General features: G+C 37.8%; 1 protein-coding gene across 1 annotated transcript; it reads right to left on the bottom strand.

Annotated features, from left to right (window-relative positions):
* Positions 1–145: 145 nt before the first annotated feature.
* On the bottom strand, positions 146–19,117 carry LOC309654009 (centrosomal protein of 78 kDa-like). Its single transcript, XM_082478686.1, has 7 exons — positions 19,000–19,117; positions 16,117–16,252; positions 14,881–14,925; positions 13,326–13,456; positions 2,694–2,808; positions 1,700–1,871; positions 146–785 (listed from the first exon to the last, which is right to left on the bottom strand). Exons 3-7 carry the CDS (start codon positions 14,898–14,900, stop codon positions 222–224), a joined length of 1,002 nt encoding a protein of 333 aa, XP_082334812.1. The 5' UTR covers positions 14,901–14,925; positions 16,117–16,252; positions 19,000–19,117; the 3' UTR covers positions 146–221.
* Between the last annotated feature and the right edge of the window lie 1,251 nt (positions 19,118–20,368).

Genomic DNA, 20,368 nt, shown 5'->3' with positions numbered 1-20,368 from the left:
ATATGAAGCCCTCAGTAAACACTAGCTGAATGAATGGTGCAAACTCTCACAAGGAAAAATACACCAAAACTTTCATTATAATAAAAAAGCATAGATAAATCTTTCTCTAATGGCTTCCAGTCAAGTATTTTAAAACACCATATGCTATAATAAAAACATAAGTAATTTATTAAAATTTGAAGGCAAAAACATAATTTTAAAAGATTTTAAAAGATTTAGACCTATGTTAGGTGTGATGGAGTATGGATGCTTTCTTGAAATTCACAATCAGATCCACGAGTATCACTTTCAGAATGTTCTAGTAGATTGAGTTTACTTTTAGTTGTCTTTGATGAAACAGTCACTATTCTACTCTCTTTCTTAACAAAAATGTGTTTTTTCAAAGACTCACTTCTAATTGGTTCATTAAGCAAATAATTATTTTGCCCAATTCCTTTGCTTTTCTGCTTTACAGGTGAGTCAGAGCAGGAATGCAGGTCCTTCCCAGGTTGTTTCTTAGCAGAGTATTTTTTGGTATATTCACCTGCTTTGCTCATTTTCTCTGAAGAAGACTTGCTATTTCTAGATAATTCCTCTTCTTTTCTTTGACTTCCAGTTCCAGAAATGACGTCTGCTGAAGGAGAACATGTTCTAGCAATGAAATCTTCAAAAGGCTCCTGCCGCTGCTCTGTGACTGGGACCCCCAGGTTGTCTTTGGAAGTTTCTAAGGCCTGCTGAGTAGAGACTGGGACATGGAAGGAGTCGAGAGGCAAAGGAGTCCCAGCATCACCTGTAATTTTCTGAAACTGGAGGGAAAGACAAAAGACAAGACAAAAATTCAGTGATGAACAAAGCCAACCATTAAAAAGTAGAGTTCAAAACTTCAATGTTATTCTGTGATCTTATTATTAACATAGTAATTGATTATTCAGAAGATTTCAGAGCCAGTTTTTTTCTAATTCTATCTTGCCAAGTGATTCTCAACTTAACCTAGCTATATCCAAGGCTATGTCCGCTACATTTTCAGACTTTGGTGATTGGGGTAGTTATTACCCATTTCCTTTCCCTCACTAAAAATGAAACCCTACTCTGTAAGAAAATTAATTTCTTTTCTATCCTCCAGGCACATGTAAACAGTATATAGTTTGTGACCAGACTGTGTTCTCAAGCTGTCAGTTCCCAAGACCAGTCTGAGATTGGCTGTGGTGGGCAAAGGGGGCTCCAAGTAAGGCTAGAGGAAAAGCTGACAGGTTTCCCCTCCCATTCCCATGACCAGGTGAGTCATTATAATATCTTACGTATTAGCTATGTCAAGATTACTTATTTTAAAAATTCTATCAGTACGTGTACCTTCATTAGTGTTCCTTCATTATAAGCTGACTGCATACAAATAGAAACCTAGATAAAATATGAATAGAATAGACATTTATACAATTTAAAATCTGGAATATTTTCTGTAATGTTTTCTTTCTTCATTAAGGAGAGTTTGCTTTAACTCATAAATTTTCTAAAGAACTTCCAGTTTTCTTATGTACAGCAATACAGTATCATGAAATGGGCCCACATTTACTAATCTCAGATTTGGAGAGGACTCCACAGTCTTCTAGCTCCCAAGCATGTGAACTATTAGAGACTGACCATTATTATTTTCTCTCTGACTTGGTCATTTCCTTTTTGCTAATCACTCTTAGAATCATTAAGTGCTGTCCTGTCCACTTACTTGGAGATTTTGCGTTTGTACTGGGGCACTCTGCTTTGATTCTGATTTTTCTTCTTCAAGTGCCTTCTTTTCTTCTTTAGGTGGACTGCTAACAGTAGAATTCATCTGGGGACGACCTAGTAAATGAAAATCTGACTGATCTATAGCAGCCATTGTGGCCAGCTGCCCAAGCCTGGACCAGAGGAGGAAAGGAGAAAAGACAAAGGTTATTATAATCACATAAGAGCAGTTTAGATTTCCCCAGACCTACAATCATGAAATACTTCTAAAATCTTAAAAGCCAACATCCTACTCCAGACTACAAGCCTCTCTCTCCCCCAAATTCTTAGCCCTTTCCAGATTCATCCTCTAGGAGACATCCCACTGTCTCACTAGCAGCTTCAACAAGTACCACGCACCTCGTCCACTGTCTGTCACACCTCCATTCCCACACTTCTTTACCACCTTTCTCCAGTTTCCAAGAATGTGTTTGTGCCTTCCTTCCCAACACCAGTTCATTCACTGACAAAACACCACTCCATCAACTATCAATCTCTACTTCCCTCTTTCAGCAAAATTGCTCCCGGTTGAGAACCACTGGCCTATATCTTCCCTGAAGATTAATAATAATTTTTATGTCTAAGACAAAAATAACTTTAATTCAAACTTATCAAACAAGCAAAATAAATGAAAGATAGGAAAATTCTTATCCATTCCCGAGTATTTTCGATGAAAACTGCCTTCAATTTAGTCTTTACAAAAAACTATACCTACTAATTACTCTGTCTACAGGTTACTCTTTTATAATGGGCTCCCCACTCTACCAAAGCAGGCTGCCCTATTTGCATTTCTCAAAAAATTTAATTCCTCATTTTAAAACGTCAACTATATTACCTATAATTACACTAAATTTGGCTAAATATGGCCACATAAGTGATGAAAATTGCTCCAGTTCCTCAGCAAACTACCATTATAGTTGCAAAGAGAAGAACGCCATGAAGCGAAATGAACTAACCCAGCATCTTTAAGGAGATCCAAGAAAGCATGGAACTTCTGAAAAGAATTCTCAGTGCTGCCCAAAACACCTTCATCATCCAGGATCATGCTTGTCAATGAGTGGGCATGAAGGCCTTCAGACAAAGAGAATTTTATATTTCTTAACTGGGCATTTTCATGTTCCAGCTATAAAAGAAGACTGAAAATGTCTGACATGCTTTTTTCTCATTGTCATCAAAAGTAGTCTTGTCTAGTTTCAAGGAACAAAACTAAAACACTCAAAATGTAATTAATCTGTAATTAACCTAACTCTCCACCAGTAAAGACAGAGACCATATCACACAATAACCAAAACCCCCAGGCACCCAACAAAGTTTCCTATATAACACTTAGGTGGTATATCAATAAACCAAAGTTGTCGTTTTATTAATGATATTTCACAAAAGATCACATTTCTAACTGGTTCAATTCATAATGGAGCCTCATTCCACATTAGAAAATTACCTGCTTTAAGTTTCCCTTAAATTAGAAAGTGAATTATAGAGTCTGATTTGAACAAAACATATTACAACTCTGCTGAATGTTAAGAATTAACTTTAGCGAGCAAAATATCTAATGCTTACGTTTAAAAGTCCTAAATCGTACCCAACCCAATTTATTAAATGTACGATCACCAATATTTTCTTTGGCTTCTTGAAAATATTCACTCCCGTGCATTCTTCCCCTTCCGCTCATCACCTATGCACTTAAAACCCCCTATAAGCTCAACTCTAGTATTTCTCAGAAAGGCTGTTATGTTCATGAGGCCCCTTTTGCCTTATATAAGCAGGTGCTCCACATTTATTGAATGAGTGTCCGCCAATCCAATGGATGCACTTTGAAAAATTCCTCCCTACGTTCAACCTATGATAAAGTATATTTAGATGGAACTTTTTAGATTATGCCCTGCTTTCATGCACATTACCTAATGTAATTCTTATAGTATATATTTTCATCTTGCATTGCATTCGTACAAGTTTTCCAATATCTTAAATTTATTTAAATGATTCACTTTCCTAATTCATTGCCAGGAGAGTCTCATCATGTCTTTTATGCTACTGTATATACAGTATATGCACAAAAAGTGCTTTCTTGAATCAAAGAATCATGAACAGAAAATAAGCTAGTGTCATATGAAAGCACACACACACACACACACACAAAACGAGATTTTCACATTTTTAAAAACATGCTTTCTGGAATATAGATCATATGATCACTAAATACCAGTAAATGCAAAAGTCCATATGATACAACCAATTTGCAACATATTACAGTTTTAAAGTTTACAAACTATGTGTGTATGGCTTAAAATCAAATCAAAATAAAACGAAAACACTCTCAAAAGTATTAGAAATTGTTTGCCTCATTGACTCATTTATCAGCCTTAAGTCTTATTACTCTCTCCTCCTTTAACTGCTTTAGGCACTCCTCCAGTTTTTCCTAAACAAACAGAGTAAATATTATAACTAATTCGTAGTATAATATCCAAAAGCCTTTCCAGCTATAGGACTCATCAGGATTTAGGGGCAGAGCCAGAAGTGAACTCAGGTTTTAGTCTGCTACTGGTAATATCATACCATGCTAGTGAAACGAATTATCAAAATCTATCAAATTAGCATAGTAAAGATTTATTTAAATTCCACTTTTTCCAACATAAATTTGTGGCAGCCCACCATAAAAGGCATATGCGTATAACATAGCAAGTCATAAATAAATAGTTAAGACCAAGAAAGAAAACTTCTATTTTTATTTGTGGGTCTCTTTATAGTAGGAAGTCCTATTAATGAACATGCTTAATATACCTGAATTGCATAATTGCAGATTCAAAAGCATTCTTTTAAAAAGTAATCACTTTTAAAGCAAGTTACAGTCAAGCACTGTTCCTGGAGTTCCCTGGGCATTAAATAATCTAATCATCAAAACCCTGAGGGGGCTTCCCTGGTGGTGCAGTGGTTAAGAATCCGCCTGCCAGTGCAGGGGACACGGGCTCGAGCCCTAGTCCGGGAAGATCCCACGTGCCGCGGAGCAACTAAGTCCGTGCGCCACGACTACTGAGCCTACACTCTAGAGCTCCTGTGTCACAACTACTGAAGCCTGCGCGCCTAGAGCCCGTGCTCCGCAACAAGAGAAATCACCGCAATGAGAAGCCCACACACCACCAGGAAGAGTAGCCCCCGCTCGACGCAACTAGAGAAAGCCCGTGAGCAGTATCAAACACCCAGCGCAGCCAAAAATAAATAAATACAATTAATTTATTACAAAAAAAAAAAAAACCCTACGAGGAAAGAACAATCACTAACTCCATGTTATTTTACAGATGAGGGAAACAGAGGCAGAGAAGTAAAGTAGAGCAGCACAGCCAAGGTGACGCCACTAAGTAACAGAGCCACACTGTGGACTCAGGAAGCTGGGTGCCATTCCTGTTCACGGAGGTGGTAGTCTTCCCATGCACCAAAGCCAATCAAATAAAATGAACACTGATAAACTCTCTTAGGAGTTTTAGGAACTAAGACACTTCGGTCCTTGAAGTGGGGACACTGCTTGCAATAGGCAGAATTCTAACAGAGCCCCTAAGACTCCTACTTACTGAAGTACACAAACCTTCCACTTAAACAATCAAACCCTAAATCTGGGTGCTGTAGTGAAGGGATTTTGCAGACGGAATTAAGATTCAAAATCAGTTGATTTTTTAAGATAGGGAGATTATTCTAGGTGGATGTGACCTACTCAGGCACCCCACGAAAAGGACTTGAACTCTTCCTGAATTGAAGTACAAAAGGGACAAGAGGGAGATTCTCCATTGCTGGCTCTGAAGAAGTCCAATGCTGCGGCAGGGAAGGCAAGCGAGAGGCCTCTAGGAGCTGAGACCGTCCCCCGACTGACAGCCAGCAAGGAAATGGGGACCTCTGTCCTGCAACTGCAGAATCTGAATTATGCCAACAAGCCGAAGAAGCTTGGAGGCATTCTTTCCCAGAGCCTCTGGATGCTAACACAGCCAGACTGACATCTTGATTTCAGCTCCGTGACCCACACAAACTATGGTGAACATCCAACGTTTGGGGCTCAATGTTTACACTTAAATTTCACGTGCTTTAACACTCTCAGGAGGGAACCCACATGTTCCCATGTGTATCTGAGCAGGAAACCCAGTCACGCTGTGCCTGGACTTCTGACCTGCAGAACTGTGAGCTAGTCAAATAGGTATTGTTTTCAGTCAGTGAGAGTGTAGTAGAAGAATTAATATTCAACTCAACCTCCAGGTTCGTGGACAAAATAAATGATTGTCATTGTTTTGGGCCACTGTTTCGGGGTGGTTTCTTATGCAGCGATAAACAATCAGAATACCTATACTTATGAAAACAGTAAGGTATATTTATACATTTTAACTGCTTTGAACAATCACTTAAAGAATGAGGAACTCTATTATATGCCGTCATTGGGAGAGGAACTGGCATCACTTTCTGGAGAGTAGCTTTTGGTACCTAACAACAATCCTACATCAGGAGTTTACCCTAAGGAAATCAAAGATGTGGGCAAAGATTTATCTACCAACACGATATCATAAGATTGTTTATTTATAACCAAGCCCTAGAAGAAAGCTAAGAGCCTCCAAATTGGGATTGGTTTCAATAAAAACAGCTCACCGTATGAAGGAATGCGCTGTGAAGCCACTAAGAAAAGAATGACAAGAGGTCTCAACCAAAGTTTATGAACGGGCTTCAGGAGTTCTACATTCAAAATATATCTGTGCGTTTCTCCTGGGAGATGATGCATAAGCTTAATCAAATTCTCTGATGTAGAAGAGTATTTAGTGACATGGCAAAATATTTTTGAAACTTTTTTAAGACAAAAGAGCAGATTAGGTGTGTGTACATGCAGAAGTGGCTTTTATTTCCCTCAATAAGTTGTTCACTGTTTTCAAAGATTTGCTCAATGAACATATATTTTTATATTCAGAACATGTTTAAAAAATTGAGAATCTAAGAACTTCAAATTCTTTAATGTTTCATTACTAAAGCCAGTCAAGTTTTCAATGGGGAAAAAGGGAAAAAAATTGCAAAATTCCTCTACTTTTAATATAATGGTTTAATCAATCTTCTAAAACTGATTTCAAAGAAATTCTAAACAAATAAGCAAACAAACAAAAATCCCTCACCACAGTCAGAGGAAAGTAGACTAAAATTCCTGACTGGTTCTAAATAGCACATCAAAGTGCAATTACATGAAATAGTTTCTCCCTCTAATGGAGGGAATTAGAACACAGTGTGAAATTTTTGTGAAAAAGTGTACCCCTCTCCTACAAAGTATTAATAATTCATGTCCCTTACGTGGAAATATGGAACCAAAAAAGTTAGAAAGTAAAATTGCTTGATATTCTATTACTTAAGTAAGACTAATGATAAGGCTTTGGAATAATTTTCCTTCCTGTCATCTGCTCTCCTTCATCCCTTCTGTACACTGGCTAGGGTGATTTATCTGTGACAAAGCTCCCATCATATTGGATATCAAATTTTATGTTCAACTTTTCTCCACTTAACATTGAAATCAATCATTTCTCATATAATCAGGGGATTCATAACCTTGATTTTTTTTTTGTGGGCTACAAAATATTGCACTGAGTGGGTTTACTGGTTAACCATTTTACACATTTAAATTCCTTCTAACTTTTCAATATTATAAGACAAAATAACCGTTTTTATGCATGAAGGCTTTTTTCCATATTGAGAATAACATTCTTACAATAAATGCACAAAAATGAGTTTGAGATCAAAGCAAATGAATATTTTTAAGGCTCTGAGGTACCTATCTCCAAACCGCTTTCCAAAAGATTTCTGAGATTTTATACTGCCATCAGCGATGTATCACTTGGTATATAACCTCTACTATAACTGTTGGCTTACTTCCTCACCTAGAGTGCAAGTTATTTGAAGATAGGGGGTGTATTTTATTAAGTGTTTATCCCCAGCACCTGTGCCTAGCACAACGTAGACGGTCAATAAATAATTGCTTAATAAGGAAAATCCCTACCAATACAAGATGTACGTGTGTGAAAGACAGACTGTGTGTTTTTCTCTAACTGGATAGATGAAAACTTGTCGTCTTCTTTAATGTGCAATTTTTTGGCTTATAATTAGTAATTACATTTCTCTTTTATATTATATTGTAAAAATTCAGATTCTCTGAGGCAAATGGGCCTGGCACTACCCATTAGCTATATAACCTTGGACAAGTTCTATAACTCTAGGCCTCAACTTCCTCATCTATAAAATGGAGATAAGCTCCCATATCACAGAGCTCTTGTGAGGATTACATGAGTTAAAACACATATAAAATTAGAAGAGTGCTTGGTACACAGCATATGTTCAATTAATGCTGAATGAATGAACATGTGAATGCAAGCAGTAGTGAAGGGCTTAAAATGAAATAGTCTCATCCCACTCCCACATCCAGCACTCAAGAAGCGACCGATTCTGTACACAGGTTTTTAATTGTAAAATAGTCTCATCCCACTCCCACGTCCAGCACTCAAGAAGCGACCGATTCTGTACACAGGTTTTTAATTGTAAAATACGATATGTGTACTGAGAAGTGCACAGGACAAAACTGTCCATGTGACAAATCAAAAGAGAATACTTACATAACCACTACTCGAATCTGAAAGTATTGATACTTGTCAGCATCTCAAAAACCCCCCATATCGTTTTCTCATCACAAGCTCCTTCCCTCTTCCCGGTTAAACACCATCCTCATTTCTGAAAATCATTTCCTTTAACCTGCATGCATCCCTAACAAAAGAGTTTAGTTTTGTCAACATCTAACTTTATGTAGAGGATCATAGTATATGAAGTCTTTTCTATCTTATTTCTTTCACTCAACATTGGTTTAAAAGATTCATCCACATTGCAGCCTGTAGCTCTAGTTCATTCAGTTTTATTGCTTGATAGTTTTCCCACTGTATGAATACACATAATTTATTTAATTTTTGACTCTTGATGGACATTTGGGTTGTTTTCAGTTTGTGCTAATGCAAATCATGGACAGGAATCCTGCTGTACCGGTTATTCTGGTGCATTTACACAGGGCGGGGGTGAGGGCTGCTGGGTCACAGGCTATTTATATACCTTCAGTTGATGGAGAGTGCTAAATGCTTTCCAAAGTAGTTGTGTCGATTTATACTCCAGTATAAGCAGGGTAGAAGATTCCCATAGTACTCCAGGTCTACAATACCTGATACTACCAGACTTTATTTATGTATTTGTCAATCTGATTGGCATGTAGTTTCATTGGTTTTGACTCACTTTTCTCTTATTACTTAATGAAGTCGTATACTTTTCTGTGTTTACTGGCTGTTTGGATTTCCTTTTTTATGAGGTTGACGTCAACTATTGTTATTTTTTATTCTTATTTTTTTAACTATTATTTATTTATTTTTGGCTGTGTTGGGTCTTCGTTGCTGCGTGTAGGCTTTCTCTAGTTGCGGTGAGCGGGGGCTACACTTCATTGCAGTGGCTTCTCTTGTCGTGGAGCACAGGATCTAGGCACGAGGGCTTCAGTAGTTGCGGCACGTGGGCTCAGTAGTTGTGGCTCGCAGGCTCTAGAGCGCAGGCTGCGTAGTTGTGGCGCACGGGCTTCATCGCTCCGTGGCATGTGGGATCTTCCTGGACCAGGGCTCGAACCTGTGTCCCCTGCCTTGGCAGGCAGATTCTTAACCACTGCGCCACCAGGGAGGTCCAACTGTTGTTATTTTGAATTCTTCTCCATTTCCAAGTAATACTCTTACATGACTATTTTCTGACTAAATTTGAGGCATTATCTGTTCACTTTCTGATTTACTAAGTAAGGGTTTAGTTCCTTTACACTCTTTCCTATGTCCACACTGCTCAGTAAAGTTATGTCATCATTAGTTATTCCACTGCTCATGATCTCTTTGACTTGTAGTGATATACTTAAAAACCTACATTGTTGATCCACTATAAACTCTCTCATCGTCACGCTTTGTAAAATGAGGACATTCATACCATCTTCCCTTTTTTCTACCTCCTGTCTACCTTCCAAACCTAGCTTTTACGTTGTCAAAGTTGAAATTTATATTCTGTTCTATGTGCAGTTAAATCTTCTGTTATTTGAGAGTCAGTAGGGAGTAAGGTTTAAGAGAACAGGCAGAGAGCCTAAACTCAAAGCCTCGATCCAACCCTAAATTCGGTACAGCCTGGGCAAGTTCCTTCCCTGTCTTAGCATCCTTCTCTCAAAAGTGGGAATGATATTAGCACCAACCTCATAAGGCTATTCAGAGGATTAAATGAGTTAATATATGCAAAAACACTTAGAGCCTAATATATACTAAGTACATACTACTACACAATACATTTCAGTACATACCAAGTTAATACTAATACATACTAAGTATAGTTTAGGTTAGTTATTTGTTATTACATGCAAGTTGACAATAAAAGCTGCCAACCAAGACAGTATTGCCATTATTACAATTAAATTAATATTGCCCACTGCAGATGTACTGTGTCTCTGTGTATAGACTACACCTCGTTCCATACTGTGTCAGTGTCACTGCCCTTGTGCAGGGTGAACACATACCCCAAGCCGCCGTGGGCTGTTCCAGTTTATACCTGTTGTCCTGATGTTACAGCATTAGAGCGCCTCCTTACACTATTGAAGTGTAAGGAGTTTGGACAAGTTCTGGTTTGGACAACAAATTAGATAGGTGGTCATTACTCCTGTGTGTCACTGAAAACGGGGACATCTATAGTGTCAAGTTTAAGTGGATTCTTCTCTTCCTCACCAATAGTAGGTTAAAAATCAACCATAGTTTAGTTTGCTTCATGTTTATGTCAGTATAGCCTTTTCTCTGGAGTTCAAGTTCCTTCTCCTCTTCCTCTCCCTCCTCCCTTCCAACAGTGCCTAATACCTAGTAAGTACAATATGCCTCAAGGTGTTTCTAAGCTCTCAATCACACAATCAATGGAAGCCTCTCCAATCTAGACTAGCTGCTCTCTGCACTGAATCCCCTATTACCTTCCTTCTTGGTTTATTGCCTCATTTTGCTGGATTATTTCTATAAATAGCTTAAGGTGTAGCACAGGAGGTAAATTTTTCAAATTTCTTTGTGTACAAAATATCTCATTCAGCCTCCACTTATGACTGATAGTTTGGCTGGATACAAAACCCTAGGGTGAAAATTATGTGCTGGAAAAATTTGGAGGTATCTTTCTCATGCCTTCCAGCATCCATGGTGCTGATGACAAGTATGATAAAGTCAGATTTTAACTTTTTTTTTTTTAGGTGACCAGTATTTTTCTCTCTGGAATGGATGTATCCTCTCAGTATTTTATTCTATTTTAATTTATTTTTTCAGTATTTTAAAGTTTCACAATGAAGGGTGCCTAGGTATGAGTCTATTCTTGTTCATCTTGCTCAAAACTTGAGTAACGATTTTCAATCTGAGGCCTGATGTCTACTTTCAGCTGTGGGGAATTTTGTTGCCCTTTGACAGCTTCCCTCCATTTTTTGTCTGGGTCTGCCGTTTCTAATGGTAACATGTTGGATCTCCCAGATGCAGCCTCTCTAACATATGGCTATCACATTTTCCATTGTGTCGTTCTTTTTTATATACTGAGAAATTTTTAAAATTCCTACTGAATATATTTCAGCAACCATATTTTCATATCCAAGACACCTCTCTTGCTTTCTGACCATTCTCTTTTTAATTAACACCCTAGTCTTATTTTATAGTTGCTAGCTCTTTTTAAACCTCTCTCAGGATACTAATTAGGGTTTTTGCTTAAATTATTTTGTTCCCTAAATTGTCCCCAGTCCTACCAGGATATGTTTTCACTCTTTTCCCCCCTCTCTCATGTTGTAAGCTTTACTCAACTATCAGGCAAATGACAGTTATTTTCTATTTAAGAATGAGCGCAGAAAGCTCCCTGAAGTCAACGATTGATTGGCTTCTTATGCAGGAAGAAGTGGGGAGTGACTGTAATAGGATCCCCCCCGAACACTCTTTTCTAGGGTGTAAAAACTCACACTAGCTGCCCTAGTTCTCCCCAGTTTCACTGTTTTCAAACTTAAAATCATCTCACTTCAGGAGCGTGAGGGCGGGGCTGGGAGTCCACTGCTCCAAACACAACCCTTCAATGAGCTCCCCTATTTCAGTCACACTTTTAACTAACTCCACCCTCTCTCCTACATGCGCATCAAAGCATGAAGCTACTTCTGCAGGTGGGGTCAGAATCCTCCTCAGTTGCTGGTGGTACCTGTGCATATTCTAGGTGATGCTTTTCCTCTGTTCTACTGCTTCAGTTTCACACTCTTCCATGTGTCTTCTCTCTTTCAAAACTATGTTGAAATCTCTTGACTGTTGTTGGCTTATGTACTTAAACACTTTGATACCATCCTTGTAGTGTCTTGTCAAAACGGAGAAGAGCTGCAATGGTTCTCAGTGCATTCTGAATCTGCTATTCTGTGGTCCCCGTGTTTAAAGTTCTTGGTCTTCCCCAGTCTATCACTGCTTTTAGAAATACAATCTCCTGTTCTACTCATGAAGGAAATGAATACAACACATCTAAAATGACAAGGAATGCGGGTTAGATGCTCTAGGGTCTTGTCGTACTCTGCAATTTACTAAGAAATCACTTATGTGCTACAAATTGTAGGTGCTCATTTATAAAACGAAAGGGGGTAACTCTACATGAACTATAGATTTCTCCCACTGTAACATTTCATAATTTTCTAAGTTTTCTTAAAATTTCTCTATATTATCATTAATTTTAATTAAAAACATAAAAATCTAACATTCTCTTTTGAAAATCAAAGAGTAATTACCATAGTCCTACAATAATGGGATAATTAGTTCTGAAACCTGTCAAGTTTCATGTTTCATACGAAAAGAGAATCATATTAAATAATTTTTAAAAATTAAACATGGACTTTGTAGCACAAAGACATGGTTCCCCCAAATGGTATTCCCTTATTTACTAGAAATGTTCAGCTCTGCATTAAAGTTGAAATAAAACAAATATATTATTTTTGAGGTGCAAAAGTTTCTTATGAAAATCAGTTTTTCTTTTCTGTCCATACAAACAAAAGTATGGAATCACATTAGATGTCAGGTTTATGAGGGAATATAATGTAGCTTCTTGAGGTTTTTTATTTTAGGAAAGGAGAATATTAACATCAAAACTTTTTTCAACTTTACTTTTATTTAAAATGAGGCCATATTTTCCTCTTATAAAAAGAGAGTTCAACTAGAACTGTCAATTTTCTCATTTGTAAAACAAGAGCACTGAATCAGCTGACTATATTCATTCAGAACTCAATTTCTTTATCTTATGATCACTAAGGTTCTCCCTAAATCGAATATCCTAAGGTTCTAAGGAAAGGAAACTATATTACTAACGACATGTTTTGATTTTTATTTCTTAGAGTTCAAATGTCCACCATTCACCTTGGTCTAAGCTTAAGGAACCATTCAAGGGGATACAATGCAGATGGGAGGAGAAAACAAAACCCTCACTCAAGCTGTGCAGTGTTGCAATCAGGCTTCCATTTGAAAAATAATCTTCTCTATAGCTTTAAAGTGATAACTTCGTACCTGCAGTGCTTCTTGTTTCAAACTGATTTTCTCTGGCTCTTCCTGAACACTTTCTGAGGAATCTTCGACCTCTTCGATTTCTGAGGAGGAAGGACTCTCTACTGTCACAGTCACAGGAAATTCTGATGGACCTGACTGTCACAAGAAGAAGATAGGAAACCACAGAGTTGTTAAACTGAAGTGCAAAGAAAGAAGACAAGATTGTATAAAAGATAACACAAGCCAGATACCAAATATCCACATATTAGAGGACATTTAACAAAAGTGATCTGAGGTATCATTATTTATAAATGTCTCTCACTGCTCCTTAGTCTAAAACAGGCAATGACTAAGTAAAAGTACAGTAACTTATTTTTGCTATGTTACTGTACAGACCTCTGTTGTACATGGTTAGGATTAGTAATGGGAATTGCCCATATTATTTTATTAAGTTTCTTTCACAGAAGCCAAGTGAAGAGCCAAGATAAACATTTTTTCTCAGATCAACTTTATACTGCAAATGAAAAATTTATTCTTTACCATCAGACGAAAACAGTCTGGAAGCAAATGTAGTTTTTCGGAGGAAAATACATCAGTAAAGGGACTGATGAATAATCAGAAAGTCAACATATCTAAGCTGTGAAGAACAGACGTTAGAATTTTAAAAAATAAATCACATACACATACACAACTAAAACTGACCCATCAAAAATTTCATCTTCTCATCACCCTTAAGCCAAAACTAGGGTAACAGTAATACAATTCTCCTGTCAAGCTTCACTGCCACTGCAATGTTGTTCCATAGGGCATTTCCAAACATTTAAAAACTGACCTGGCCACAACCCCATAAAAGTCTACAGATCATACAGAAGTGTGCTGGGATTATATAACCACGCAGAAGACAAGTCACTAGGACATCATTTTCACAACAAGCAGCAAACCTGCAGCATAGGAAACTCCCAACAGGAGAACGAGGTGCACACCCCTCCCTCTGGGCATGCAAGGGCAGGACTGACACCCAAGGTGCTCTTCTCTCAATCTCAGCAGTGGTGCCTTTCATAGAGCAACTATGCGGTCTCCCAAGACCACTGGGAAGGAGAATCTGATACTGACAGTATTAGCTTGCCATGAGGCCATAAGCGAGGGAATGTGTGTGGCCTTGGTGAGAGAGCAGAAGTTTGGGAGATGTTGCTTTATATTGGCTTTCAGATCAGGAATTTGTACATACGGCCTGCAAACAACATTTCTTGAAAACATATGAACATTCTTGAGTATGACAGCTCCATGTGAGGGGTCAGAAATGGCAGTCAAGTTCATTTCACTGGGTAACAGCTGATTTGCAGACTGGAGAACAGGCTTCCTTTTTCACAGACATAACCACAAGGCTGCCAGCTGTGTGCGAAATCCACACAATTACATGGTTGCATTGGGAGAGCGACCAGACAAGTTTTACATGGATTTATTTCAGAGAGGGAAATACTTCTTGTAAGGCTCTGTCAGTTTAAAAAGCAAGAAGAATGACCACCCACCTTTCCCAATTCAACCCCTACATATCATAAATATGATAGCTACATACCTGCACCTGATTACATACATCACGAGCTTTGATGAATGGAAAGCCCTTAAAAAGATATCAACAAAACGAAGTTAGATCTTGATGTAAATACATCACCAGTTAAATCCAGTTAATACAACTATTTAGTATTATGTACAGTATCCATACAGAATTGTGTATAAAAATAAATAAGCTCAAAAGAAGGACCTGGAGGGCTCTGCTACGGAGAAAACTGAACAGAATTCAGCCGACTGGCTTGGTGATAACTCTCTGAACTGCTGAGAGGCCCCTTCAGCTCCTATGTTCAGGATGGTTGAGATTTCAGTCTCACTTCTTTAAATGGTGATATTAATCGTTCTCTAATTTACCACTCTGTGTGACGAGGATGGACCTGAGATTAAGTGTCTCACCAAGAAGATAGGAAACCATAGAGTTGTTAAACTCAAGTGCAAAGACTGGGGATTCAACACTATAGTTTATGCAACAGCAATTCACATTACCATTTGCAAAAAATTAGTTGGTTGTCCAATAAGGATTATAAACATCCATTTAACATGAGCTACTGAACAGATACTTTACACAGTAACTCCTTCAAGTACTATTTAAAATCAGTTCTCTTTGTTTTCTTAAGCAATTGTTAACCCCCAATTTCGTGAATACTACCAAGTAAGTCACGTGAAAATCATCTAGAGCAATCTATTTCACTTAGCAAGCCTAAAGCTATAATTCAACAATTTTATTTACTGTTCTATGACAAAAATTACTATGAACAGCTATCCCCTGGATAAGTAATCAGCTAAAGCTAGTTTGACTCACTAAATCTGATTTACTGAGTTAATAAGCCAGTTGATTTAGAATAGGTCTAATGCAGATTTCTCATCCATTCTGCATTAAACTGCTTCCCATGCCTAAAATGTCTTTTTTCCCATTCGTACATATCCAAATTCCTACTTCTGTGCTGTAGGGCTTGGCTCAACTACACCTGCCTTTAGTGAAACTTTTCTCACCTGCACAATTGGAGATAATTTTAGTCTCCTCATGACTCCCACGGGGTTACCTCTGTTGTGACACTTGAGAAACAACTTGAAACTCCCAATTACTTTCTGTTTTTCTTCCTTAGACGGCTCATTAGGCAGAAGCCATGTGTGAGTTATCTTCTTTCCTCTATAGAAAGCACCAGAGACCGCCCACGTAATGGAAGTTCCAAAATAAAGAATTCTGAACGACTGAAAAAGACAGGGAATGCAAACACATTACCTGTTGCTTTTTGCACGTTCTGCAGTACGCCACGGCAGGAAACCAGACACACCAGGTGGTAGAGGTTCAGGACCATAACATTCTTTACCAGCAGAGTGTTTCCTTCCATTACTTACAGGTTTCTTTGTGGCCAATCCTATGTTTGACAAAGCACGAAAGAAGGAATCAAGATGCACCAAAGGTCTACAGAGCAACTCTCAAAAGTGTACAGTTTGAAAGGAATCAAACAGGCACTGGACAATGATGCCAAGGCCATTAAAAAAAGGATCGTTTTGTAAAAAGGTTTTACATAAGCCAGCATTTTTTAAAAATATAAGTTCTCTACACTAACAAGTTATTTTAACTAAAACAAAAGTATTGAGATGTGCAGAAATGGAAAAATAAAATTTTTAAAAATCCCAAAGTATGATCCATTTTATGTATCATGCAGAAACACTCAAGTTTATTGAATCTTAGAACACCTTTGGCATTTCTGAATCTCAAGGATAGCGAAACACAGGTACACCCATGACTTCTGCCAAACAGAATCTTCAGAATTGGACCAAAATTTCAATTTAAGATGAATTTTTCTATGTAAAAACAGTAAAAGTTATAAGACTGCAAGTTGCTGGGTGGTAGGTGAGTCAATGTTACTCTCCTATAAGCCTGTCAGCCTTCACTGCTCCTTTGATTTCATATAGAAAACACACAAAAAAACAAATGAAACCCACTGGATAAAAGAGTGAAATGTGGAGACTTATCCTATATTTCAGTAGTAAAGAGGCAAGTATCTTTATATGAAATATTTGGTTGCAAAAACTAGACCTACGTGTTAATATTTTATTTAGAACAAGCCATATATTAAAATTCACATTTAAATATTTAATTTGAATTTACTGAAAACAAACATCATAGGTTAAAATGGTTATTTTTATCCTTCAAATCTACTATTTCATGTTATTTTATTTATTTATTTTAATAGATCTTTATTGGAGTATAATTGCTTCACAATTCTGTGTTAGTTTCTGTTGCACAACAAAGCAAATCAGCCATATGCATACACATGTCCCCATATACCCTCCCTCTTGAGCCTCCCTCCCACCCTCCCTATCCCACCCCTCTAGGTCATTGCAAAGCACCGAGCTGATCTCCCTGTGCTATGCTGCTGCTTTCTACATTTTAGCGGCATTAGGATGGAGTGTAAAATAGAGTGTATGTGGTAATATAGGATAAATATTTCATAGAGTGTAGCTTATTGATAATCACCACATGATTCTGTGTGATTTAACATGCCTCTTAAAAATATATAGGAGCTCAGTTCTTTTTGTGCTATTTTATTTTGTTTTTTAACTTAATTACCCTCCAAAAAAGATGTCTGTATGCATGTGGTTTGTATGTGTATACCCTTCCTTTACTTTCAGAAACTAATGCAAATACATTTGTATTAAAAATTTTTTTAATTATACTTTTTGTGTTAGGAGATAAAAAAAAATTTCTAATAAAAGTTCCCGTCTTTTTTAGGCATACATAACTACAATATAAATATGACACAATTCACACCATTATCTTACCCCTATACTCACCTGGCTCTAAGTATATACCCAGCTATTGATTTGGCTTACCTCTATGTCTCCAAATAACTGAGGCAAATACAAAAAATAGACCAAGAAATAAAATTACTCTTAAAATACCTCAATGAGCTTGTATACTTCAGTTACATTTCCACTTTGTTTAATCAAGCTAAATAAAAAAAAATTTTTAATTGTATTCTCATTCCATGATGCTGTATTATATACCACCAGGTACTAATATTACAGAATTCCTAATATGTTTCACATATACATGTTTTATTTATATATGTTTCCATTTCTAATATTATAGCAAAAGGCAACTTAGCTATTTTAAGAATGCTTTACATATCATATAAATTTTTAATAACAATATGTAATTAGTGTGATACCACAAATCTTAACTTCTTTGTATGTACTATTTGATTATTAAAATACCACTGTCTTGAAATAACAATTGGCAGATAATTCATAAGCTTTTTTTTTGACTTCATAAACACTCTTAACAACTTCTATTTAATACACTATTGTCCAAGCAAGTTGATTAATGGAGAATCAAAAACATACATCTTTAAGTAGAAAAAGAAAAGTTGTATTTATGAAGATGTTTACAATAGTTTATTTTAGGTTATTTCCAATTTTTCACCAATTTAAAAAATTGACCAACTCAATGAAACCTTCTGAATCCAATGTTAAAAAGTATAACTATGAAAGAAAAAAAAAAAGTATAACTGTGAATCATAAAATTGAAATTTAGTATGAAAAGATAAGAATGGCAAATTATATTGAATCTATGTGGAATTATGTTTATAGACATCAGGAAGAGAAAATAAAAATGTAAACAATGGGAGGAACCAAGATGGCGGAGTAGAAGGATGTGCTCTCACTCCCTCTGCGAGAACACCAGAATCACAACTAGCTGCTGGACGGTATTCGACAGGAAGACACTGGAACACACCAAAAAGGATACCCCGCATCCAAAGACAAAGGAGAAGCCACAATGAGACGGTAGGGGGTGGCGCAATCAGAGTAAAATCAAATCCCATAACTGGTGGGTGGGTGACTCACAGACTGGCGAACACTTATACCACAGAAGTCCACCCACTGGAGTGAAGGTTCTGAGCCCAACGTCGGGCTTCCCAAACTGGGGGTCCGGCAATGGGAGGAGGAATTCATAGAGAATCAGAATTTGAAGCCTAGTGGGAATAGATTGCGGGACTTCGACGGGCCTGGGGGAAACAGAGACCCCACTCTTGGAGGGCGCACACAAAATAGTGTGTGTATCGGGACCCAGGGGAAGGAACGGTGACCCCGGGGGAGACTGGACGAGACCTACCTGCTAGTGTTGGAGGGTCTCCTGCAGAGGCAGGGGGTGGCTCTGTTTCACCGTGGGGCTGGTGACGCTGGCAGCCGAAGTTCTGGGAAGTACTCCTTGGTGTGAGCCCTCCCAGAGTCTGTTATTAGCACCACCAAAGAGCCCAGGTAGGCTCCAGTGTTGGGTTGCCTCAGGCAAGACAACCAACAGCGAGGGAACCCAGCCCCACCCATCAACAGTCAAGTGGATTAAAGTTTTACTGAGCTCTGACCACCACAGCAACAGTCAGCTCTACCCACCATCAGAGCCTCCCATCAAGCCTCTTAGATAGCCTCAACCACCAGAGGGCAGAGAGCAGAAGCAAGAAAAACTATAATCCTGCAGCCTGTGGAACAAAAACCACATTCACAGAAAGACAGACAAGATGAAAAGGCAGAGGGCTATATACCAGATGAAGGAACAAGATAAAACCCCAGAAAAACAACTAAATGAAGTGGAGATAGGCAACCTTCCAGAAGAAGAATTCAGAATAATGATAGTGAAGATGATCCAGGACCTCAGAATAAGAATGGAGGCAAAGATTGAGAAGATGCAAGAAATGTTTAACAAAGACCTAGAAGAATTAAAGAACAAACAGAGATGAACAGTACAATAACTGAAATGAAAACTACACTAGAAGGAATCAATAACAGAATAACTGAGGCAGAAGAATGGATAAGTGACCTGGAAGACAGAATGGTGGAATTCACTGCTGCGGAACACACTAAAGAAAAAAGAATGAAAAGAAATGAAGACAGCCTAAGAGACCTCTGGGACAACATTAAACACAACAACATTCGCATTATAGGGGTCCCAGAAGGAGAAGAGAGAGAGAAAGGACCAGAGAAAATATGTGAAGAGATTATAGTCGAAAACTTCCCTCACATGGGAAAGGAAATAGCCACCCAAGTCCAGGAAGCGCAGTGAGTCCCATACAGGATAAACCCAAGGAGAAACACACCGAGACACATAGTGATCAAATTGGCAAAAATTAAAGACAAAGAAAAATTATTGAAAGCAGCAAGGGAAAAACGACAAATAACATACAAGGGAACTCCCATAAGGTTAACAGCTGATTTCTCAGCAGAAACTCTACAAGCCAGGAGGGAGTGGCATGATATACTTAAAGTAATGAAAGGGAAGAACCTACAACCAAGATTACTCTACCCGGCAAGGATCTCATTTAGATTGGATGGAGAAATCAAAAGCTTTACAGACAAGCAAAAGCTAAGAGAATTCAGCACCACCAAACCAGCTCTACAACAAATGCTAAAGGAACTTCTCGAAGTGGGAAACACAAGAGAAGAAAAGGACCTACAAAAACAAACCCAAAACAATTAAGAAAATGGTC

Source organism: Balaenoptera physalus, assembly GCF_965194825.1.
Source record: "Balaenoptera physalus genome assembly, contig: HAP1_SCAFFOLD_1641, whole genome shotgun sequence".
NCBI lineage: Eukaryota > Metazoa > Chordata > Mammalia > Artiodactyla > Balaenopteridae > Balaenoptera > Balaenoptera physalus.
The sequence above is the reverse complement of the archived record's forward strand: the minus strand, read 5'-3'. Positions and strand labels throughout refer to the sequence as shown.

Excerpts from the sequence above, each read along its gene's own strand:
- LOC309654009 (XM_082478686.1), bottom strand. The coding sequence starts at position 14,900 with ATGTATGTAATCAGGTGCAG. Across the intron at positions 1,872-2,693 it reads GATCTCCTTAAAGATGCTGG|GCTTGGGCAGCTGGCCACAA; the intron begins GTTAGTTCATTT and ends CCTCTGGTCCAG. Across the intron at positions 786-1,699 it reads TACAAACGCAAAATCTCCAA|TTTCAGAAAATTACAGGTGA; the intron begins GTAAGTGGACAG and ends CTTTCCCTCCAG.